Source organism: Acinonyx jubatus, chromosome A2, assembly GCF_027475565.1.
Source record: "Acinonyx jubatus isolate Ajub_Pintada_27869175 chromosome A2, VMU_Ajub_asm_v1.0, whole genome shotgun sequence".
NCBI lineage: Eukaryota > Metazoa > Chordata > Mammalia > Carnivora > Felidae > Acinonyx > Acinonyx jubatus.
Genome location: NC_069383.1, coordinates 160,671,664 through 160,694,436, shown reverse-complemented (window position 1 = coordinate 160,694,436; position 22,773 = coordinate 160,671,664). Strand labels below are relative to the sequence as shown.

The following is a 22,773-nucleotide window of genomic DNA, read 5'->3' as shown; positions in this document are numbered from 1 at the left end:
CTCCCTCGAGCGAGGCAACTAGAAGCCCATGCACAGATGCCAGGCTGAACTTGTCAATGGACTGAACACCAACCCTCGGCTGAGTCCCCCTACCTGCAGCTGAGCCCCGACATCAGCCTGAAACCCAGACTTCCCCATTCCCTTCTGACCCTCAACCTACACTGAGCCTTAATCTCTGGTTGAGCCCTCCACTTGGAGCACTGACCCCAGACTAGGCCTGACCTCTGGACCCTAGTTTGAGTCCCAGACCCCCTACTGGGTTGCTGACCCCTCGGCGAAGCTTCTGACCCCAGTCTGAGATCCCATCCCAACTGTGGTGCCGACCTGGAATGAATCCCAATTCCAATTTGAATTTGAGACTCTAATACCAGGCTGAGCCACTGATTCATCTGGTCCCCCAGCCCCTGGAGCACAGCCCACTTCGCAACTTGAGGTTTTCTAGCTCAGAAGCCACCAGCAGGTGGGGCCAGGTCCCCACAGGGCCATCTGTGCCAGTGTGGGCTCCTGGGGCTATCCTCCTGGGCTCCCCGGTGTGTGTACTGGGAATCTGGGAGCTTAGAGCCTAACTTGTGCCTGGGGGCTCTGGGGCGTCTGTCACCTCTGTAGACACTAAGCACCAAAGGCTGGAGACAGGAGGGTGGGAGCTGCAGGATTCTCTCTCCTTTCATCCCAGTGCCTTAAAGAGATTAATGAGGTGTAATGAGGTGCGAACAGACTTTTATGAAAGAGGTGACAGACTTCCAGCCCCCAGGGGCCCGAGTTTCTGGAGGGAGAGGTGGAGTCGGAACCAGGGTCAGTACAGACTAGGAAGCCTGATTGGGTCTTAATGGATGCGACTGGAAAATGGGCAGGTGGAAGCGCGAACTGGATGAGGGCCGAGGAAAGACCTGGGCCCGGTGCCCCAAGGACGGCCCGTCCTCAGTTTCCCGGCGCAGACCTCGGGAGGAGGGGGAAGGCAGGATGCGGTGGGGGCGCTAATGGACCGGGCCTTGGCGGAGACGCGTTCTGGGCCGGATCGAAGTCCTCCCATCCGCCCTGTGGCCGGAGAGAACCAGACCATTAGTGGGACGAGCAGAGATGTCTGGAGCCCGGCCGGCCCACAAGAGCGGGGTGACCTCAGGTTCTTACACAGAAGGGGTGGGGGAAGGACCTGTCGGGTTGGGGTTTTAATGTCTTGGCCCTTTAAGGAATGGTTGGTTGAAGGAAAAGAGAAAAGTAAGAACAGCCCCAGGCAGGGCAGGGGTGGAGAGGATCAGAGGGGCCGGATTTGGAAAATGGGTGGGGGTCCTTTAAGGGGTCGGCCCAGTGGCATCGGGTGGCAACTTTCCTTTAAGAAGGGGCGGGGCGTCCGTTGGGCCCCGCCTCCTTGGGGGGTCCCGCCTTCAGGGCGCAGTTCAGGGGCTCCGCGCAGATGGGGGCGTGGCAGGGCCCGCGGGGGCGGGGCCGAGCCTGGAGTGGGCGGGCCCTGGCGGGCGGGGCCGGGCGCACCGCCCCGAGCTGAGTCTCCCGGCGGCGGGCGGCGGGGACCGGGCGCGGCGGCGGCTTCGGCGGGAGCAGCATGGATTGGGGCACCGAGTTGTGGGTGAGTCCGATCGGCCCTGCCCCACGTTCCTCTCTTTCTGGAGTCCAGACCCCCTCCCTCTTTGCTCCTGCAACACCTTAGCGGGGGCTCGGAGCTCTCCCCTTCAGCGACCCCTGGAGTTCCAGCTTTCCGCCCTCTCTCGGAGTTTCCCAGGGCGTTTCTGGACGCCCGGGGCGGAGGGCGACCGTGCAGGAGCGGAGTGGGGAAACTGAGCGCGGGGTTCGGAATGAGGAGGGCAGAAGTCCTAGGACAAGGCCGGGGCGGCCGGGCGAGGTCACCTATTTTGAGCACCCTGGCTGGGCCGGCGGCTTATCTTACGGCCCCTGGGTCCCTGCCCGCCGCCCGCCTGTCCCGCTCGGGCGGGGGAGGGGACCCTCTGGCCACTTTCAACCCCACGTGGGACCTAGAAGTTCTGACCGCCCTTCCGGCGCCGCCAATCAACACCTAGGGGCTTGGGACCCTCTGGGGAGGGAGGGGGCTACGAGGCCTCGCCTCGCCTCGCAGTCCCTTCCCCCAACCTGCCCCAGGCACAGGGAGGGGCTGCCCCCAGGCCACCTCTAATCTCTACTCTGGAAGCCCCAGAAATTCCCCCGTATCCTAACCCATACCTCTGACCCCTCCTTTTTATGGGGGCGGTGGCATCCCTGGGTTCCTGGGTGCAGCGGGATAGCTAGATTCCTTCCCCCACAACTCGGTGTGGCGTTTCTTTTGGAGGTGCAGTGGACTCAGTGGGGGAGACGGAGTCATATATCGGGAGGGTACCCCGGGAAGCTTGGCGAACCGGGGAACATGGGGCCTGTCCCCTGGACATTCTTGGGCCCCCCAAGCTGCAGGGAACCCTGCCCCTCTGGCCTGACTCACGCCGGGCCGGCCGGATTTTCCGGAATCTTGTAGGGGGGGGATTAGGGGAGCCAGGGCAGGGGGGAGTGGCTCTGCCCCATTCCACACCCCTCTTGGCGGTCAGGCGACGGGGACCCTGTAGTCCGGCTGGGGCCCCGCCCCTGTTCCCTGGCCCTTCCCGGGAAGGGGAGGGGGTTCCCGCCGGTTTCCTGCCTCCCCCCGCGCCGCGCCGGGGCGGGGCCGGGAAGCCACTCCTTCTTCGAGCCCAGAGCCTTCAGGCCTCTCCCGCGCCTGGTCGGCCGGCAGTGGGGTCCCAACGTCTTGTTCCGGATCCCCACACCTCCTTCCAGGATCAGTTTGAGGTGCTCGAGCGGCACACGCAGTGGGGGCTGGACCTGTTGGACAGATATGTGAAGTTCGTGAAAGAGCGGACCGAGGTGGAGCAGGCTTATGCAAAGCAACTGAGGTGAGACCTTACGGTGGACCCGCCCCGGGGCTTGGGGGAGCTGTTGGAGGGCCAGGGGCTCAGCCTTTCTGCCTCCCTCCGTTAGGAGCCTGGTGAAAAAATACCTGCCCAAGAGACCTGCCAAAGATGACCCGGAATCCAAGTAAGGACGGAGAGGGATTGCAGGGCTAGATTTGGGGGCCCCGGGGGTGCGGGTCTCACTTCCTCTCCCTCACTAGGCTACCCCAAGCAAGTCCCTTACTTCTTGCTTCAGATCCCACCTAGAGGGATGGGCATGGTTGCAACAGCCAGATTACCTGGGTCGGAATCCTAAATCCACTCCTTTCTAGCCCACCTGCTTTGGGCAACTGACTCAAGTTTTCCATTTTATTCTCCTATTAAGTGAGAGAGAGGCTCTAACGGTTACTAAATGAGTGAGTCTGGGCAATTGACTTCTGTTTTATGCCTCTGTTCTCCTCACCTGTGACACGGGGATGATGATGGTGACCTTGTAGGGCACATGCGAAGATTAACTGAGATAATGCATTGAAACGGTGCCTAGGCAATAGTAAGTGTCATAGGAGCATGTCGCTTTACCCCAGGTCCCCAGTTCCAGAATCCAAAAAGCTCCAGAAATCAAGATTGTGTGGGTAACTTGTCTGGCAACAACCTCTGACCTAAACTGACTTGATGTTGATCACGTCCTTGGTCTTTATCCCACTTAGTGTGAATATTAATGCCTCTGGCTGCAAAAATACTGTTTGATGCTGCTCTGACCCCACTGGGGTGATGCATAAAAGACATCAGCATTATATCCCCTTTCTAAACCTGAACAATTCTGAGTTCCACCATGTATCCCACTGAAGGGTTTGGGGTAAGGGATACGGACCAGAATTTAAGGTTGCTTACGGGAGGAATGTGTTGGGGCTTTTTTTCTCTTTTCTATATGGAGGTGGGTCCGGGGGGGACCTGACTTTGGCTCGCTGCCCCCTCCCATCCTGCCCCAGGTTCAGCCAGCAACAGTCCTTCGTGCAGATTCTCCAGGAGGTGAATGACTTTGCGGGCCAGCGGGAGCTGGTGGCCGAGAACCTCAGCGTCCGCGTGTGTCTTGAGCTGGCCAAGTACTCACAGGAGATGAAACACGAGAGGAAGATGGTGAGCGATTCCCCCTCCCTCGGTCTTCTCGGGGGCCGCTTACTGCAACCTAGGTGAGCCTAACTGCTTCTGTTGGCACAGCACTTTCAGGAAGGCCGTCGGGCCCAGCAGCAGCTGGAAAGTGGCTTCAAACAGCTGGAGAATGTGAGTCTGTGGGTGTGGAGAAGGGTGGCTCTGTCCCTGAGGGCCAGGGGAGGGTTACTGATCCATGGAGCTGTTGCATTGTCTGGCCTGCAGCCCTCTCCCCTGGGGGCTTCTGCCGTGCCCCTTATCCCCCGTTTGCTGGGTCACTTTCCGCCAGTCCCTGAAACCTTGCTGTCTCAACCTACTACCTCCTTCTGGTTCTGCCCCCAACACAGAGTAAGCGCAAATTTGAGCGTGACTGTCGAGAGGCTGAAAAGGCAGCCCAGACTGCTGAGCGACTCGATCAGGATATCAATGCCACCAAGGCTGATGTGGAGAAGGTACTTGCAGGGTCTGGGACGGGCTTGGTGAGGGGAGATGGGGGCGGGAGGCGGGGGGGGGTGTGTCTGGCCGGGATGCAGCCAGGACCTGGCAGCAACTTCTACCTCCGTGCTCCTCAGGCCAAGCAACAAGCCCACCTTCGAAGTCACATGGCAGAAGAAAGCAAAAATGAGTACGCAGCCCAACTACAGCGCTTCAACCGCGACCAGGCCCACTTCTATTTTTCCCAGATGCCCCAGATATTCGACGTGAGTGTCCCAGGCCCCCAGCCCCATCCTCCTGAAAACCCCCCCAGAGTGAATCGACTCTTACACACGTGTCGGAACCTCAGCAGCAACGTCCCGATCTCTCAGCTGAAAAGCGGTTAGAAAAACAACCAGGGTCTGCGAGCTCTGTCTTTACTCAAGCTGTTCTTTCTGCCAGGGACGTCTTCCTTTTCCTTTTGGAACGCTCTGTCCGTTCTTCTAAGCTCCAGCTCTAACCTGCCCTCTGAAAGGTCTCGCATTTCCCCTCTTCTTCTTCAGCCTTCTGGTCTACTCTTTATCCCAACCCTGGGACTGGCAGTGTCTGTGTGAGGTCTGCTTGTTGAGCACGGTCACCCACTTTGAGAAGCCTTTCCTGACTCCCCTGGCAAGGCGGGAGCTCCTCAGAGTCCTCTCTGAAATCTCCCCTGTCCCATGTCTCCTCCCATGACCACCCTGGGGTGGGGTCTGTTTGATTCTGTGTCTCCCCCACCAGACGGCTCGGGGCTGGGCCAGGGTGGAGCCCCATCACGATTGTGAGCTGGATCGCTGCTGCTGGCCCCTCGTTAGTGCCCCTGTCTCTGTCCCCGCAGAAGCTTCAGGACATGGATGAGCGTCGGGCCACCCACCTGGGGGCTGGGTATGGGCTCCTGTCAGAGGCCGAGCTGCAGGTGGTACCCATCATTGCCAAGTGTCTAGAGGGCATGAAGGTGGCTGCGGATGCCGTAGATGCCAAGAATGTGGGTGTCTGGTCCCGGGCGAGGGGGCTGACAGGTGGGCAGTAGGAGGACCCCAAAGGCTGAGCATCTCGTCTTGCCCCTGACTGCCCCCCCACCCCCACCGCCCCCCACAGGACTCCCAGGTCCTAATTGAGCTACACAAGTCAGGCTTCGCCCGCCCGGGTGACGTGGAATTCGAAGACTTCAGCCAGCCCATGAACCGCGTGCCCTCAGACAGCAGCCTGGGCACCCCCTCTGATGGACGGCCTGAGCTCCGAGGCCCGGGCCGTAGCCGTGCCAAGCGCTGGCCCTTCAGCAAGAAGAACAAGGTGGGGGCCGGGGCCCTTGGGACGGGGAATGTGAGTAGGGACGGGGGGCCCCCACTGAGTCAGCCCCAGCCGCCAGGACGCTGAGTCCCAGGCAGGAATTTTCCTCTTGGCTGCTGGCCCGGGCTGGAGGGAAGGGAGGCGGCCGGGTGATTGGCCTGGGAGTCCCCCAAGGCTGAGTGGGGTGCAGGGAGGGGGCCTGGGGTGTCTGTGTGCTGCTTCTCAGGATGCTAGGAGAAGACCTGCTTCTGGGGTTCAGGGCTGGATGAGGGCTCGAGACGCTGGCCCTGGGGACTCCCCTGGAGTCTCTCCATCCTGCCAATGTGACTCCAGGCCTGTGACCCTCAGGCTGTTTTTTCTTGGGGTTTTTGGCTTTTAATATCAAGCACATACCTGGACACTCCTGTTTTATAACTTAGACACCCCCCACCACGGTTATATCTTCAGACACCGTCCCCTGGCCCCACGGTTATATCTCATGACCCCTGTTTTATATCTTTGATCCCTCTTGACATATAATTTGATACCCCTTTTCGATTTGTACATGAGACTCTCCCAGCTTAAACCCCACCTGTAACCCTTCTGATCCGTCGTGACTTCTATCCTTCTCTTAGCTTGCCTTTGACCTCTGTGGCCACGTACCTGTCTGAGACCTTGATTCCTGCATGTATCTCCCTCTGCCTTCTAGACTGTGAGCCCAGAAAGCTGGGTGCACGGAAACCTGGGCCTCCCTGCCTCCCACCCCCCGGCCCCATTCTTAGGTACTGGATATGGGATTCAACGGTGGTGCAACATAGGGGGTTAGGGAGGGGTCCAGCCTTCTGGCTCACAGTCTAATGTCCTCCCCACCACATTCCAGATTTTTATGTTGCTCTTTGCATGCATTTTCTGTGTGTGATTGTGCATCTTGAGTTCTGGTTTTCTTACCGTTTTTTTTTTGTTTGTTTCTTTTCTTTTCTCCATTTTGTTTTTTCTCTTTTCTTTATTACGTCCATCGTCCATCCTCGTTCTCTACATCCTCCCGCCCCTCCTGACCCAATCCCCTCCCCTGCCCCCGCCGGTAGCCACGCCCTCCACCCTTCTCCCCCCTGGGGGGCCCCCTGCCCTCGGCATTGCCTAATGGACCCCCATCCCCCCGCTCCGGCCTCGACCCCTTGGCCATACTGAGTGAGATCAGTAAGTCGGTCAAACCGCGGCTAGCATCCTTCCGCAGCCTTCGAGGCAGCCGTGGGGTAAGTGAGGCCTCGGGGGAGGAGGAGGAGGAGGAGGAGGAGGGGGCGGCCCCAGCCCGCCCAGCAGCTGGGTGGCGGGACCCTGGGCTCGCTTCCTGCCGCCGGCTGGGCCCGCTCCTCCGGTTGCCAGACCCGGACCTGCTTTGCTCTGTGCATGGCCTTGCCCCCCAAGAACCGTGGGTGGGGAGGAAGGTGGACTTGGTGTGTCTTAGCAATGTAGAAGAGCCTGGAAGCTTAGCATTCCTGATCCCAAACGCAGTGTCTTCCTACCTTGCAGACAGTGGTGACAGAGGATTTCAGCCACTTGCCCCCAGAGCAGCAAAGAAAGCGACTTCAGCAACAGCTTGAAGAACGGAGCCGTGAACTACAGAAGGAGGTTGACCAGAGGTAAGGTTGGGGGCAGGCAGGCAGGCAGGCAGGCAATGACCGAAATACAATAATAAGTGAACTGTACCGGAGTGGTGTTCGAAGATCTTGCCAATAAACCCCAGGCCTCGGTGGTTTTATAGGTGATTCCTACCACACTGAAAAGGAAAGCGTTACTTCCCCTCTTAAGTCACTCCAGCAAACAGAAAAAGTGAAAGCTGCCAGCTCCTTTAGGAGGCTGGTGGAATCCATTCCCATATCGGTTAGCAAGAATTCAAGGAATTGAAATTTCACTTATGATCTTAGATGCAGAATCCCAGCCAAACAAATCCAATGATGTATTTTAAAAATGATGTATCATGTGGTGGCAATGATTGCACACAGCGTGGATGTAATTTAATGCAACGGAACTGGACTGGATGCTTCAAAATGGTTCCAATGGGGAATTTTGTGTTCTGTGTATTTTACCATAATGGAAAAAAACATTTTTTTTTAAAGTGTTATTAAAGAGAGAGAGAAACTACGTGCGAGTTCACGAGCAGGGAAGGGGCGGAGAGAATTCCAAGCAGGCTCCAGGCTGTCAGCGCAGAGCCCAACGTGGGGCGTGAATTCACAATTCGTGAGATCATGACCGGAGCCGAAGTAGGACGCTTAGCCAGCTGAACCACCCAGGCGCCCAAAAAAACAACCTTCTTAAAAGACGAGTCATAATCAATTGGGTGTTATCCCAGTAATGCAAAGATGGTTCAATATAAAAACGTCTATTAGTCTCATTTACTACATTAATTGGCTAAAAGGAAAAAACCATATGGTTACCTATTTAATACTTCAAACGCTTAAAATATTAACAATAGAAAATCTGCCAGATTGAAAAAAAGAAAATCTTTGCTCACTTCTTCCAAGCAACAAGATTCTCTTCCCAGTCCCCTTACATAATAGGAATGACGTTTGCCACTGTGGACAGGCAGCCAAATTCTGTTTTGCCGTTTGCACAGAACCTCTTGTACAAAAACTTTATTGGTGTAGGGTTCCATATGGAATTTTGTCGTCCCTGGGTTTTTATGGTAGAGGGGTTAAGGGGGCAGCTTTGGAGCCAAGACAGACCGGCCTTGAATTCCAGCTGGCCCACCTCTCTGTACCTCAGTTTTCTCATCTGTAACATGGATCCCGTATTAGGACGGGGAAGAAGTTGAAACCAGGATTGCCATACTCCAGAGCTCTATGCTTGTTACTACTACTGCCTGTGTATATAGTCCTGGAGGAGGCAGGGACCGGAGGGAGGCTAATGATAATGATAGTTAGCATGTATAGAGTGCTTACCCTATGCCATACACTGTCTCAAACCCTTTACGTAGATTCACTGGAATTCCCACGTTTTCCTGAGACTGAGCAGAGGCAGGACCCTGATTAGGGCTTGTTTAGGGCTATTATTTCAGATGCCTGGAACGGCGCCTGGTATGTGATAGGTACTCAGTATGTATTTGGATAAATAAAGGCACTGTTATAGTCTTGAGCTCCCATGAGCTGTACGTATCGTCATCCCCGATGTTCCAGATTTGCATCCTGAGACAGAGGTTCAGTAACTTAGTCCAGACTCGCTAGGATATGTGCCCAGACTGGGATTCAAACCCAGGCAGTGAAGCACTAACGTTTGAGATTTAACCACTGTCTTGTCTTGCTACTTGTTCCTTGAAGCAAAGCACATGTTTTGTTTTTGGTGGTTTTTTTTTTTTTTTTTTTTTGGCTTGTTGAGTCCCATGGGACTGTTGTTTCCGATCTGTCTGTGTCATCCTAGAGAAGCCCTGAAGAAAATGAAGGATGTATATGAGAAGACACCCCAGATGGGGGACCCTGCCAGCTTGGAGCCCCGGATCACGGAAACCCTGAACAACATCGAGCGGCTCAAATTGGAAGTGCAGAAGTATGAGGTCAGGGAAGACCCTGGGGAGGGGTGGGGGCCAGCAGGCCTGGCTGAGTCACTTCCTGGGGGGGGGAGGGGGACAGGGAGGTGTTGGTGGGAGGGGGGGTGCTCCAGCTGTGTCTCATCACAGCCTTGGGTGTGCATGGGTGATCTCAGGGAACCTCCAGGCCCGGAGTGGGCCGACCCCGGAGGAGCCCTGCCCTGGGATTGACTTCGTGGCTCCCTCCTCTCAGGCTTGGCTGGCAGAGGCAGAGAGCCGAGTCCTGAGCAATCGGGGAGACAGCTTGGGCCGCCACACCCGGCCTCCAGACCCCCCAGCCAGCGCCCCACCAGACAGCAGCAACAGCAACAACAGTAGATCACAGGATAACAAGGAGAGGTGAGCGGGGGGGACAGAGTGGGTCTGCCCCCAGGACCCAGGAGGCCCATGCTTACCCGCTTCGCTGTCCCCAACCAGCTCTGAAGAGCCCCTCTCAGAGGAGGGTCAGGATGCCCCCATCTACACAGAATTTGATGAGGATTTTGAGGAGGAACCAGCATCCCCCATAGGTCACTGTGTGGCCATCTACCACTTTGAAGGTGAGGACGGCTTGTGTGTCGCAGCTGATGGGGTGGGTTGGGCAGGGGGTGGTGTTTTTGGCTCGGTTCTGTTTCAAGGCACGGGACGCACATCCGAGCCCACTGCTACTCCATGACAGGGTCCAGTGAGGGCACCATCTCCATGGCCGAGGGTGAAGACCTCAGTCTCATGGAGGAGGACAAAGGCGACGGCTGGACCCGGGTCAGGCGGAAACAGGGAGGTGAGGGCTACGTGCCCACCTCCTACCTCCGCGTCACGCTCAACTGAACCCTGCCACAGGCGGGAAGAAGGGGGCTGTTGGCTGCTGCTTCTGGGCCACGGGGCGCCCCAGGACCTACGCACTTTATTTCTGCCCCCGTGGCTTCAGCTGAGACCCGTGTAACCTGCTGCCCCACCCCCCACCCCTTCCAAACGGACCCGCTGTGCCTTCCACTGTTGATGTACATACTCGTGTTTCAGATCTTTTCTTCCTGCCGCTGGGCTAGGGCCATTTTGTTTTATATAAAAAATTACCTAAAGCTTTTGGAGTCTGAGCCTTATTGGTAGATTTAGATCCCGAGGCTGGATAAGCAGATGGCACCCTCCTTCCTGGCCACAGAGGGCATGAAGAAAGGGAAGTAAACTTGGGCAAACCTTGGACAAAACTTCCCCAGAGCTGGGTGCTTGTCTGTGACTTCAGTGTAGGGGGTAAAGCACCAAACGTCCTTGCCGTGTTTGTTCGTGGCAGCTTTACTGAGAAAAGGCAGTGTTGAACACCCACCGCGTGCCAGGCGTTCTCCACCCGTGATCCCTAAACTCCCGAGCTTTAATCCCCATGACAACCCCCAGAAAGTACACGGCCTCACTTTTACGTTGAAGGCAGGCACAGAGAGGCAGAGCCATTTGCTAGAAGTCACACAGCTTTTAAAAAGCATTTGAACTCTGGCTTCCGACTAAGAGCTCTGCAAGTTCTCGTCCTATCAGAAGCCTCATGTTCACCATTTGTAGGTTACGTGTGGGGAGGTGGGGGCTGGGATAGGGGGTCCAGAGCCTCCAGACACCTGGGTCTTCTAGTGGGGGGGGGGAGAGGAGGCCGTCCCTCACGCTAGGATTCATGTACACTTTTAGGGAGCAGGATGGGTTCTTGCAAATCTGGCCCCCAATTTCTGTGAGGCAGAATGGGTTTCCACTGCGATTGGCTGCGTGAGCAGCGTGGGGCAACTGCATGGGTGTCCCCGTGCGAAGAAGGGGGTCTGTGCTTTCAACCATCCGGCTCCAGGCGCTGTGAAAGGACGCTGAGGACGCGCTGGAACTTCTCAAGACGTGCAGCTTGCGGTGCCCCCACGCCTCGGCTTCCCCAGAGCAGCCTTTGCACGAAGCCTGTGGTCAGGGCCTCCCTCAGCTGCGGGTTCGGACGGAATCCTGGGGGCGGGGCCAGGAGGGCTGGGGGCAGGGCCCAGGCTCCAGCCTTGCCCCTCCCTGCACCTGCCTTCTCCCAGGGGAACTTTCTCCCAGCAGGGACCTGGAGGGACTCTGTCCAGAAGCTCTGGGCAACTGGGCGGGGTTGGCGGGGAGGGGGCTCTCAGAGTCGCTGCAGGAATCGGGGTGGGGTGGCTAAGGAGCTCGGTGGAAACAAACTGCGCCAGGGTGCATGGGAGCAGTCTGTTCCAGGTGCGTGATGCTGAGGTGGGGGCTGGGAGGGGGTCTCGGGGCTGTGCCTGGAGGTGGAGCCGCCTGGGGAGGGGGCAAGATTTGGAGTCTGGGCCACCCAGCACGGCACATTTTGGGGGAGGTTGAGCCTTTTTGGAGAGAAGAGAGCCAAGGTGGCCAGCGAAAGCGGGAGTAACTCAGGTGGGGATTCTGGAGGCTGGGCCTCCCCCAGCACGGGAGGAATGGCTCTGAACGCAGTGGGGGTGCTGTTCTACCAGACCGAAGGAAATGACTCATTTTGGAGAGGGCTAGGCATTAGTGGGGGGATCGAGATCCTCTGGGGGCAGGGCCATCTCAGGTGGGAGCCGGGGACTGGGACTCCGTGGACGTGGCTCCGGGGCCTCTTTTGGGGTGGACAGCAATATTCCTGTCAACACTGTTGGCTCGGACGCGCGCGGCCTTGGGGCGAGAACTCCCTGGGGGCCGGGTCGGCCCGGTTTGGGTGGGACTCCGGGAGGCGTGGCGGAAGGCTCTGGTCCCTGGCCGGGTGGGCTCTGGGGCACACAGTCAGAGCATGCGGGGTGCTCGGAAAGTCCGGACGCGCTGGCAGCCGGGAACAGAGGGGGAGCTCACCTCGCAGGCGCCGGGCCGCCGCTTCGCGGAACTTGGGCGCGTCCTGAGCCATCTGACGCGCCCGGTGCAGGGTACGCAGCAGCCGCTCGCAGCTTTCGTCTAGCGGCCCGGGGAGTTCCTCGCCCTCCAGCAGGCGCACCGCGGGCACCACGTGCGGCAGCGCCACCTCGCCGGGGTCGCAGGGTCCTATGCGGGAAGGGCTCTGGGCTAGGCTTGGGGCAGAAGTGGGGTCTAGGGTGAAGAGGGTGGACCCTAGAGTCGAGGGACCCTAGAGTCTAGGTCCTCCTAGAGTCGAGGAGGACCCTCAGAAGCCCAGGAACACGGGTTCGAGCCTAACACAGAGCAACCGGGCCAGGGGCGTGGCCTAGGACTGGGGGCGGAGCCTAGGACAGAAACAGGGGCGGGGCCTAAAGCTGGATCAGGATTGCGATTAAAGGTTGGTGTGGACCTCCGAGTGATGCCACTCACCGGCGCCCTCATCCAGCGCCCGCATCAGAGGCTTCAGCTCCTGCTCGAAGGCCAGCGCGGCCTCTGTGTGGCTCCTTCGGAGCTGGCGCCACGTGCGTTCCAACCGGGACACCTAGGGGAGGAGCCCTGAATATGCTTCCTCTTCCCTCTTCCCTGCACTCAGGCTTCCTCATTTCCGCTCCCCACGCACCTGGGGCATGAGCAGGGCGCCCATGACCGCGGCCAGTCCAGGCAGGTCCCCCGCTGCCCCTGGCCCCAGGGCCAGTGCCAACTCCACCAGGCCCCGAAGGGTGGCCGCGCGCTCCTCCAGCGGGCCTGCGCAGCCCAGCACAGCCAGAGCCCCAGCCAGCGCCAGCGCCTCATGTCTGCGGGGGTGGAGGGCAAGGGTCTGGGGGCAGTGGGAGGTTTGTAACTCGGAGCTGAGGCGTGTGTGTGTGTGGGGGGGGGGGGGAGGCATGCCTACCCATCTCACCTCCTCCCTGAGGGACTGTAAATGGGGCGAGGTTTGAAGACCCTGGGGATTCCAGGCGGCTGGCTCACCTCTCCAGAAGTTCCAACCTCAAGCGATGCCCATGGGGAAGCGTGAGCAGCTCCAGGCCAGAGGCAACCCCCATGGCACCCCGCTGAGCCTTGGTCACTCCTAGAAGTCCTGTAGCCTGGGCAGCGGGAGTTAGTGGGGATGTCAACTGAGCAGAATGAGTATACGGGTTTGAGGTGCCGTTCGGCCTTGGCCTGGCTTCAGCCCCTGTCTAAGGAGGAGGGACCTGGTAGGTGACCCACCTGACAGTCCACCAATAATAGGTGGAGGGCAGTGCTCCCAGGATGGTGCTCCAGGAACAGGCCACGGAGAGTACTCAGGACTCTGGGTTCCAGGGGCCGATTCTGGGGGCCCAGCAGGCAGGAGGGGTTGTTAGGGGGGCAGAAAGAGACCTCAGCCTGTGGTCTTGCAAAACTTCTACTCTCTTCCTCCTCTTCCTCTTCAGCTTCCCACCATGGGGCCTCTGTCTCCGGGCTGCTGTGGCCAGGGGGTGTTCCTTGGGCACTGGGCACTCGGGGCACCAGCTCACAGTACGTTGGAGGGCGTCCAGACGCATCACGCAGCACCAGCGAGGGTGTTCGAGGTGGCTTGGTTGGTGCCTTGGCATGAAGCTGCCCATCGGAGGCCCTGAGGCTGTCAGCAACGGACCCCAGGGGAGCTGGGGTCTTTAGCAACACGGGGTCACTACCCATCCGAGGGAGGGCACACATGGGCATGGCTGAGGCTTCTAGGGGTCAAACAAGAGGGAGTGACGGGGGTACACAGAGAAGATAGCTGGGGCCCTCTTGGTTCATGTCGTCAATAACTAGGTATCTTGGGGTGGGTTTGAACTTAAAAACTTCATTGATCTAAATGCGATACACTTACCAATGGTTTGAAAATGAACTCTCTTTGACACTTATGTATGAATTCTGAATACTATGGTTTAAACTTGAATTCTTTTGGTTTTGGCCCTCTGGTTAAAGATGGGAAGCACATACAAAACTAAAACAGAAACAATTCCTCAAAATTCACAAAACGGCAAAAGCACCAAAGACACAGAGTTGATCAAACTTTCAAATGATGTCTTTTGTTAACCTTTTGGCATGTCTACTTCTGAGCTTATTAGAACTCAAAGCTGCACCCAGACTTTTGGGAGGCTCTGTATTTGCCAAGCATATACGTAGACCCTCTTATAGGGGCTCAAAACCTTCCCATGGTTCTAGCTCACTCTGAGTAAAGGCCAAGGTTCTCACAGTAGCCAAAAAAGGCCCTTGATATCTGAATCTCAGATGGTTCAGCTATACTCACCTCCTTTTGGCTGAATCAACAGTTCAAACTCTTGTTTTGGCCCCAGGACCTTTGCACTGGCTCTTCCTACCTTTTTTTTTTTTTTTTCAAGTTTATTTATTTATTTTGAGAGACAGAGGGAGAGCAAGAATCCCAAGCAGGCTCCATGCTGTCAGCCCAGAGCCCGATGAAGGGCTTGAACTCACAAACCATGAGATCATGACCTGAACCGAAATCAAGAGTCGGATGCTTAACCGACTGAGACACCCAGACACCCCACTGGCTGTTCCTTCTCCCTGGGCCACTCTTACCTCCAGATAGTCACATCATCTCTTCCTTCACCACCTTCAAATCTTTCTCCACGGGGCCTGTCCGGACTACTACTAAAACTGTAATACTCTCATCCCTCTCCTCCCAATCTCAATCTCCCTGTTTTACTTTTAAGTTTACCCCAACTTGACTCATTTTTGTTGTCAATGTCCATCTTCCTTTAATGGGATGCTGGCACCACCTGTGCAGAGATCTCTGTGTTTCTTGTTGAGTGATATATCTCAGCATTTAGCCCAGTGGCTGGCATGCAGTGAGGGCTCATGTTGAATGGGGGGAGGCAGGACAGATGGTTCAGACAAGCCGCAAGGAGAATCATAGGTAGGACGGTTAGGGTCAGCTGCTTTGAGAAACCAAGTTAAATGAGAAGTCAGTCAGGAAAAGATTAGGGGAATGGGCTTTCCCGTGGTGAGGATAGCAAGTGCAAAGATCCTGAGGCAGCAACAAGACAGTGTGGCTGGAGTGAGGAAGGGGTGTGGCAGGAGTTATTAGAGAGGTCAGCCACGGTCAGAGCACACAGAGCTTCTGGGAATAATCATAAACCCACATTTTAAAGCCCTCACAAAGTTCCTGTGTATTTGTTAATCGCCATGACAATTTTGAAAGCATTATTGTCCCCATTTCCCAAGAGGTTAAGTCACTTGCCCAACATCACTCAGGCAGTGAGTGGCACAGCCATCTCTGAGCTATGTGCTGTCCTGGTGGACCCTTACCTGGTCCACAGTGATCTTCTCTTGACCGCCCCATGTGCTCCAGCCCTGCAGGCTGACTGTCACTCCACTTTCTAGTCCTGGGGGACAGAGATGAGGGAGACGTGTAGTCCCACCCTGAGCAGGGCAGCCCCCACTGATGCCCAGAAAACCCTATATCCACTCATTCAGGATCAGGGGTACCCACAGGGGACACTTCACAGGGTCAGGAGACATTTTTTTTTTCATTGTGGCAACAAGGGGGTGGGGTGGAGAAGATTCCACGGGCACCCCGTAGATAGAGGCCAGGGATGCTGTTCAACATCCTACGATACACAGGACAACCCCCCACAGGCAAGAGTGATCCGGCCCTAAATGTCAATAGCGGTTAGTGCCCAGGTAGAGGAACTCTGGGGGGAACTGGATGTCATCTGAGAAGTAGGGAGCCTGTGATTACCTGGGCAACTCTGTCAGAGCTGGGCTGCCTCGGAGGGTGTCCTCACTAAAGCTGCGTCGAATAGGTCCTTGCCGTATCACGGGCCTGGAGGCCACAGCCCCGGTGGCCTGGGAGAGCGGACGTTGCCCGGTCACATAGCTGAGAACCAGGGAGGTCAGGCTTGGGAAACGCTCATCCTCCAGCTGAAAGAGGGCTGTGGGTCGGCCTGGTCGGGGACGCAGGGCCACACGGAGCACCTCAAAGTGCAGGGCTGAGCCCTGCCAGCGGCAGGAGATCACTGGGTGGCCCCCACGGGACCCGGAGGCACGAACCAAGAAGTCTCCATCTTGCTGAAGGAGGGCCTCAGCCTTCTGGGGAAGGAGGACAGGGGGCAGGGGGCTTAGGCATGAGCCCAGATCAGCAATTAATGGTGATGCCTCACCCCCAGCCCCCACCCAAGAAAAGCCACCCCAGGGATGGGGTAGTTTTACACCAAACCATCCCCCCCTTTTCTCAGGGGCACCCCTCTGGAGTACATTTGTTTCCCAGGCTCCTTTGCAGCTTGTCATCATTCGATATGATCTGGCCAATAGGAGGAGGGCAGAAGTGCAGCTGGGAACGTCCAGACCTGGCTCACAAGCCCCTCCTGCACAATCCTGCAGGTTCTGGCCCCTACGTGTCAGGGAATGTCCCCAAAGCCCTGGTGGAAGGAGGAGCCACAAGATGGAAAGAGCCCGGATCCTGACCGATTCCTGGAGCTCCGCACTCCCCACTCCTCAACCACCTCGTAGTGCTGGCTGACATTGACCAAAGCAGCTTTCAACCTGAGTAAATGCACTAGGCTTGGTACACAAACGTGGCTTCAAACAAAAATGCCATTAGCTGGATCCTTCCAAACTGACTGTGGCCTGGGAATCCTCCTTTGTTAAAAGTTTTAAGCAGTCTTATGCCAGCCATGGTGGTGGTACCACAATAGGGGCTGGGGGCCATGACACCAGAGGGGGAGGCAAAGCAGAGTTGGGGACAGGGGCTGGGGACTGAACGATAAATACGGTGGACACACATATAGCCCTTACTATGTATCAGGCTACATGCTGTAGGCATATGAACTCATTTAAGCCTTTACCAAGGTTAAGCAGTAGATACCATTACTCCCATTTCACATATGGGGAAACTGAGGCCCAGACAGGTCAAATACCTTGCTCAAGGTCACACAGCTGGGGTTTGAATCCAGGAGGTCTGGCTCCAGGGTGTGGCATTTTAACCACTAAGCGATACTGACTCTCACAATTTGACTGGATGCCCCGGGTCCCAGGACTCCCAAGGGTGACAAATGAGTTGGGGATGAGGGTTGGGGAGACTTGGGTTGAGAGGGAGATGCTGTGACTGCTCAATACTGATTGAGCACTCACTGTGTGCCAGGACCTGTCCTAGACCCTGGAGACACAGGGATGAGTGAGACCAAGGCCCTGCCCTGCGCCGTCTGGTGGGCAAGATACACGAGAGGCAAGCACACGTGAATTGTCCAAGAGTAATCAATGAAGGTAATAAAAGAGGGAAATGGGGTCTTGGTGGCCACAGGTACTCAGGACCCAGAGGGAAAGACAAGCAAAGCCAAGGAGTCGGACTGGGGGGGGGGGAGCATTAGGACCCACTTAATCTCTGTCACCCTTGTCCATACCATCCCAGAGAAAATGGTCATTTACGTGTAAGGAGTGGCATGATACCAACCAAACTTCAAGACAGTCCCCAGACCCTCAGCCACCGCTTCCAATAGACCTTGACCATAAGTCCCTCATCCAGGACCCAGGAATCCCCAGCAAGTCAGGGCGGGAGAGGCTCCCCATCAGACGGTCCTGAGGCTCTGTAGGAAGCAGAGGTACCTGACGGGACAGGGGGCCGTGGTACCAGGGCTGGCTGGCGAAGTCTTCTCCATCCTGTGGCACCTGCATGGAGCTCTTGGGGGCAGAGGGTACAAGGGCTGAACTCTGTACTTGCAACAGTCCTCAGTCTTCCACATCTGTAAAATGGGAATAATTATTCCTTCCTCCTAAACTTCCTTAGTGGCCAGGTCAGCCCTTCCATGGTCCTCAAACCTTACAATGCAACTCTCTCTCTCTGTATATATATAATATAGCCATATTCTAAATTAAACAAGTTATTCAGTCAAAATATATATATATACACACACAGCAGATTTTGTTTATATATGTGTGTACTTATATGTATACATTATATATGGTAGATACATATAATTGGGCTATGATTAAGATTAACTTAGAATTGGCTGTGATCTCGTGCAAACAGTTGTGCATTCACTGGTATTCTTGCAAAGGGAGAAGACCTAGACATTGTCTTCAAATGTAATGCAATTTTTAAAGAATGTTTGTTGGTTTATTTGTTTTGAGAGAGAGAGTACGTGAGCAGGGGAGGGGCAGAGAGAGAGGGAGGGAGAGAATCCCAAGCAGGCTCTGCACTATCAGCTTGGAGCCCAAGGCGGGGCTCGATCCAGGAACTGAACCGTGAGATCATGCCCTGAGTCGAAACCAAGAATCTGACGCTTAACTGACTGAGCCATCCAGGAGCCCCTGTAATGCGATTTTTATGCAGATGACATTTTACAGAAATGTCATTAACTATTTCACTCAAACTAATATCTATGGGGCACTCACTGTGTGCCAGGTACATACTCTAGGCACTAGAGGCCCAGCAGGAACTAGACAGGGGCATCCTTGGGGAGTTGCTGTTCTAGTGGGGCAGAGAGCAACTAAGAAAATAAGTAAGTAGGGCACCTGGGTGGCTCAGTTGGTTAGGCGTCCGACTTCGGCTCAGGGCATGATCTCGCGGTTCGTGAGTTTGAGCCCCACGTTGGGCTCTGGGCTGACGGCTCAGAGCCTGGAGCCTGCTTCGGATTCTGTGTCTCCCTCTCTCTCTGCCCCTCCCCGACATGCATTCTCTCTCTCTCTCTCTCTCTCTCTCTCTCAAAAATAAATAAACATTAAAAGAATATTTTAAAGAAAATAAATAAGTAGATGATGGAGTAGATAGATTACAAAGAGATAAGCAGAAAAATAAAGCCAGGGATGGGATATGAAGTTACAAGGGGTGGAGATAAGATTTTCCATAGGGTGGCCCGGGAGGGTCTCAATTAGTACCAACTGGGAGGATTTTGAGGGAGCGAGCCAGGTGAAAGAACATTCCAGGCCAGAGGGAATCTATGTTATTAATCTATAGCTTCTTAGCCATCTATGTGCACACTCAAGAATTCTTAGGATGTAGGAACATCTGACCCATACATGGCTTTCCCATGTCACACCATTTTTAAAAACTTTATGTATGCATTCTTGTATTCTGCAAGAGAGAGAGAGAGTGAATGTGAGCGGGAGACGGGCAGAGGGAGAGAGAGAAACTTAAGCAGGCTCCACACCCAACATGGAGCTGGACACAGGGCTCAATCTCATGACTGTGAGATCATGACCTGAGCTGAAATCAAGAGTCACCCACTAAGCCACCCAGGTGCCCCTTAAATTTATTATTATTATTATTATTATTATTGTCATTATTATTATCTTTACACCCAATGTGGGGCTCGAACTCACGACCCTGAGATCAAGAATTGCACACTCCTCTGACTGAGCTGGCCAGGCCCCTCTCCAACATAATACCATTTTCAAGGACAATAAAACGTCACATTTTGTAGAAATGTCAGCAAACAGCAATTTTGCCTTTGCAGATTCTTACATTTTGGAGCCCATACGCTTTGTTATTCTTGTGGCCAAATTTAGGTCTCTGACATTTTGGGGCTCCCTTGATATTGTGCAGGCCTCAGGCTCTGTGTGTCTGGAGTCTGGTGGAGAAAACCTGCTCTGGGTGGGAGGGAAGCAGGCGGTCTGCTTCTCACTGCCTCCACCCCTAAGGTCTCCTGCGCCTGGCTGTGCAGGGAAGTAGCACCAGGATTCTCGTTTCCTGAGTCAGCAAGGCTGAGGGCCAGAACCGGGCAGGAAGTTCCCAGACCTGCCCCAGGTGGCTTTAGGGGTGGGGAGCTGGGCAGGGAGCTGGCTCCAGGTGCTGCATACCTGAAACGCCAGGTGTGCCTCCTGGATGCCTGTGTACTTCCTGTTTGTCAGCTGGGCCAGGCCAGCCTCTGTCTTGACTCCCCTAGCCTCAGCTCCCTCTATCTTGTGCCCTCTTTAGTGGGCATGCAGGTGGGTCACCGACAAGGCTCTGGCTAGTTTGGTGGAGGGGAGCTGGGATGAGGGAGGAGCTCAGGGTGGGCACAGGTCAGACTCAGGGCAACTAAGTCATCCTCCTGCCCTTCATCCTTTGGAATAATTTCTGGATATTTGGGCAGGGGAGAGAAGGGAGCAGAATCAGAAGGAGGGTGGGGTAGGGTCAACCATGGGGAAGGGAAGAGGGTTATTCATGCCCTACAGACCATGCCAGTGTGCACACATATGCAGGGGGGCAGCCCCCTACACACAGACACATGGACACAGATAGACATGGGTAGTCAAACTTGACATGGAGCAAACGCTGATTGGCTGAGCACTTACTATGTTCAGGACCTGTTCTAGACCCGGGAGATACAGTGATGAATGTGACTAAGGCCCTGCCAGGTGCTGCCTCGTGGGCAAGTCAAACAGCAAACAGCACACAAATGAATGAAGAAGACAATGTCTAAGAATAATCACTGAAGATGATAAAACAGGAGCGTGGGATAAAGAAGGTTGGAGGAGGCAGCTACTGTAAATAGCGTATAATCAGGCAGCTTTCTCCCTCCATGGAGGGACTTTGGAGCTGAGATCTCAGTAAAGGGAAGGAGACAGTTACACAAAGGTTTGGAAAAAGGGCAGTCAAGGTGGTGGGGGCCGGGAGAGCGGGTGCAAAGGCCTGGGGGTGAGATGGAGCTTACTTCTAACATTTTACACCATCAAGAGGCCACTGTGGCTGAAACGCACTGAGCAACCAGCTAAGTGGAGAGCGGCGAGGTCGACGGGCGTGAGACCATTCTGGTGGACCCGGAGTTTTCATCTTAGTGGGATGCAATGGGGGTTAAAGAAGGGTTTTAAATGAGAGAGGGCGCGATCTGGTTTGTGCTTTAAAAAGATTGCTCAGGCAAAGTGGCAGCCTGGAGGCTTTCCGTGTTCCACAGGCAACACGCTTAGAGGAGCACTTTCAGGTACGTCCAGGTACACGGTCACGCGTGACGCACAGCGACCCAATCAGGCACTCGGCGACCCCTTCTATGTCCTCGGCTGCTCGGGGACCGACACCCCGACCTTCCCTTCCGGCCGGGGGCCCCACCTGGAAAAAAGAGGACTCTTCCACCCCAATAATCCCCTGATTCCGGATGTACCTGCGTCCCCTCACTCACCTGGGCCGGGACCCGCGGAGCTGGCGAGAGGCTGGGGCCGGGACGAAGCCTAAAGCTCTGCGGCTCCGGGCCCCTCCCTCCCCGCCCCAGCGGGCCCAACCTTCTCCGGCCGCGCCCGGCGGGAACCGAGCCCATTCACCTGGCCCCGCCCCGAGGACCCCGCCTCCAACGGTAGCCTTCCAGGCTCTGGCCCCGCCCCCGCGCCCCGTCCCACCCCTTCACAGGCGTTCTTGGCGCTAACCACGCCCCCTTCGGAGAGAACCTCCCTCCCATAAACCACGCCCCCTCGGGAACGCAGTCCACCGCTTCCAGGAGGCCCCGCCGCCTGGGGCGTCGCTCCGCCCCCAGGAGCTGGCCACGCCCACACGCTCTTTTTCCCTCTCTCAGTCCCGCCCTTTAGAGCTCCGCTCCTCTCTTCCCCGCAAGGCTGGTCCCAAGTATCCCTGACCCCTAGGGACGTGGTAAGGGGTGTCTCTCTCCTCGCCTCCCAGGGGCCCGCGGGGGGACAGGCCGGCCCTTTACGGGCTCACTCTAAGCGCGGGGGCGACGGCTGCTGTGACGTAGAGAGAGGTGCGCTTCCTCCAGACCGTCCCCCTGGGTTTCCCGGAAGGGAACTCCAGTGGGTGTCGGGTTTTGTGGAGACAGATGCGGGAAAACACGACAGACTCCACCAGTAACAGCACGAGGGGAGAGGAGCTCGACTCTGGGGGCTCATGGGGGGGGAGACATTCAGGTGGTTTCCCTGGTGGGAGGAAGGAGGTGGGAGGGGGGCTTCCATCGTGATGCTTGGAGCAAGCACGGAAAGATTTGGAACAAGAGGAAGGACGCTCTAGCCACGTTTATTGAGGGCTCACAATAATAGCAGTTTTGAAAGCACTAGCCGCAACTAACACTTACTGAGCGCTTACTGTATGCCAGGACTCTTCTGCTTGCCTGACCTGCTTCAACGCATTTAATTTTCACATAGACCTGTCAGTGAAGGAGGTACTAATTTTCATCACCCCCATTTTCCAGATGCAGAAACTGAGGCTCGAGGCAGCCAAGCCATTTGCCCAGGTTGACCCGGCTTGTGAGTGGCGGAGGTGGGATTCATACCCCGAGCCCTGGAGCGCCATCCTGTCCTCCTCGCTTTCATCCGTGCAGCCCAGCCCCACCATCTCTGATCCCTACCATAATTCTCGACGGTGAAGGTTACCATCACCCATTTTACAGATGAGGAAATTGAGTCGTAGAGCGCCAAGGACGCTTGGGGATGAAAAGTTTCGGTGCCTGCGGGATCGCAAAGCTGGTGATTTCCAGGCTTGGCTTCCCCCTCAGCGAAATGTGGAAGAGACTCGAGGCTGCGGAGGAGGAGCTGAGGGGAGTGTTTTTTTCCTTGACCCCCTCCCGCCTAGTTTCGGTGCAGAGAGTAGAGCGGGGCGGGGGGTGGTTGTCCAGTGTGGGAGTCTAGCGCCCCCTAGTGGTTGGAAGAATTAAAAAAAGAAAATCTGAGGGGCGTGCCTGTGAGATGGGCGGGAGTCTACTCAGCTTAGTGGGG

At 56.1% G+C, this 22,773-nt stretch overlaps 2 protein-coding genes and 1 long non-coding RNA gene across 8 annotated transcripts; 2 read left to right on the top strand and 1 right to left on the bottom strand.

The window, feature by feature from the left end:
- Nucleotides 1-1,431: 1,431 nt before the first annotated feature.
- On the top strand, nt 1,432-10,396 carry TRIP10 (thyroid hormone receptor interactor 10). Of its 2 annotated transcripts, XM_027050027.2 has the most exons (15): nt 1,432-1,582; nt 2,773-2,888; nt 2,974-3,030; nt 3,875-4,022; nt 4,104-4,166; nt 4,382-4,486; nt 4,607-4,735; nt 5,323-5,469; nt 5,583-5,777; nt 6,839-7,006; nt 7,284-7,393; nt 9,168-9,300; nt 9,527-9,672; nt 9,751-9,872; nt 9,992-10,396. In XM_027050027.2, the coding sequence occupies exons 1-15, from the start codon at nt 1,559-1,561 to the stop codon at nt 10,138-10,140; spliced, it is 1,812 nt and encodes a 603-aa protein (XP_026905828.1). In that variant the 5' UTR covers nt 1,432-1,558; the 3' UTR covers nt 10,141-10,396. The 2 variants fall into 2 exon arrangements, with proteins under 2 accessions (XP_026905828.1, XP_026905831.1); XM_027050030.2 differs by lacking the exon at nt 6,839-7,006.
- A 187-nt stretch (nt 10,397-10,583) lies between these two features.
- Nucleotides 10,584-21,394, bottom strand: SH2D3A (SH2 domain containing 3A). Of its 5 annotated transcripts, XM_027050034.2 has the most exons (10): nt 21,237-21,394; nt 17,746-17,882; nt 15,884-16,233; nt 15,451-15,527; nt 13,384-13,868; nt 13,144-13,259; nt 12,794-12,968; nt 12,604-12,715; nt 12,136-12,321; nt 10,584-11,274 (listed from the first exon to the last, which is right to left on the bottom strand). In XM_027050034.2, exons 2-10 carry the CDS (start codon nt 17,812-17,814, stop codon nt 11,114-11,116), a joined length of 1,731 nt encoding a protein of 576 aa, XP_026905835.1. In that variant the 5' UTR covers nt 17,815-17,882; nt 21,237-21,394; the 3' UTR covers nt 10,584-11,113. The 5 variants fall into 5 exon arrangements, with proteins under 5 accessions (XP_026905835.1, XP_053075976.1, XP_053075974.1 ...); XM_053219999.1 differs by having other exon boundaries at nt 11,131-12,321; nt 13,144-13,289; XM_027050032.2 differs by having other exon boundaries at nt 11,131-12,321.
- On the top strand, nt 20,587-22,727 carry LOC128314964 (uncharacterized). The gene is made up of 2 exons (XR_008297323.1): nt 20,587-21,697; nt 22,251-22,727. It is a non-coding gene; the product is annotated as an uncharacterized LOC128314964 (long non-coding RNA).
- The last annotated feature ends 46 nt before the right edge of the window (nt 22,728-22,773 follow it).

Bases quoted from the DNA above. Each gene is read 5' to 3' on its own strand.
- SH2D3A (XM_053219999.1), bottom strand. From the start codon at position 17,814: ATGCAGGTGCCACAGGATGGAGAAGACTTCGCCAGCCAGCCCTGGTAC. The intron at 16,234-17,745 runs GTACCTCTGCTT...CTCCTTCCCCAG, and splicing joins ACGGCCCCCTGTCCCGTCAG to AAGGCTGAGGCCCTCCTTCA. The intron at 15,528-15,883 runs GTAATCACAGGC...TCTGTCCCCCAG, and splicing joins GCTCTGACAGAGTTGCCCAG to GACTAGAAAGTGGAGTGACA.
- TRIP10 (XM_027050027.2), top strand. From the start codon at position 1,559: ATGGATTGGGGCACCGAGTTGTGG. The intron at 7,007-7,283 runs GTAAGTGAGGCC...CCTACCTTGCAG, and splicing joins GCCTTCGAGGCAGCCGTGGG to ACAGTGGTGACAGAGGATTT. The intron at 9,673-9,750 runs GTGAGCGGGGGG...GTCCCCAACCAG, and splicing joins TCACAGGATAACAAGGAGAG to CTCTGAAGAGCCCCTCTCAG.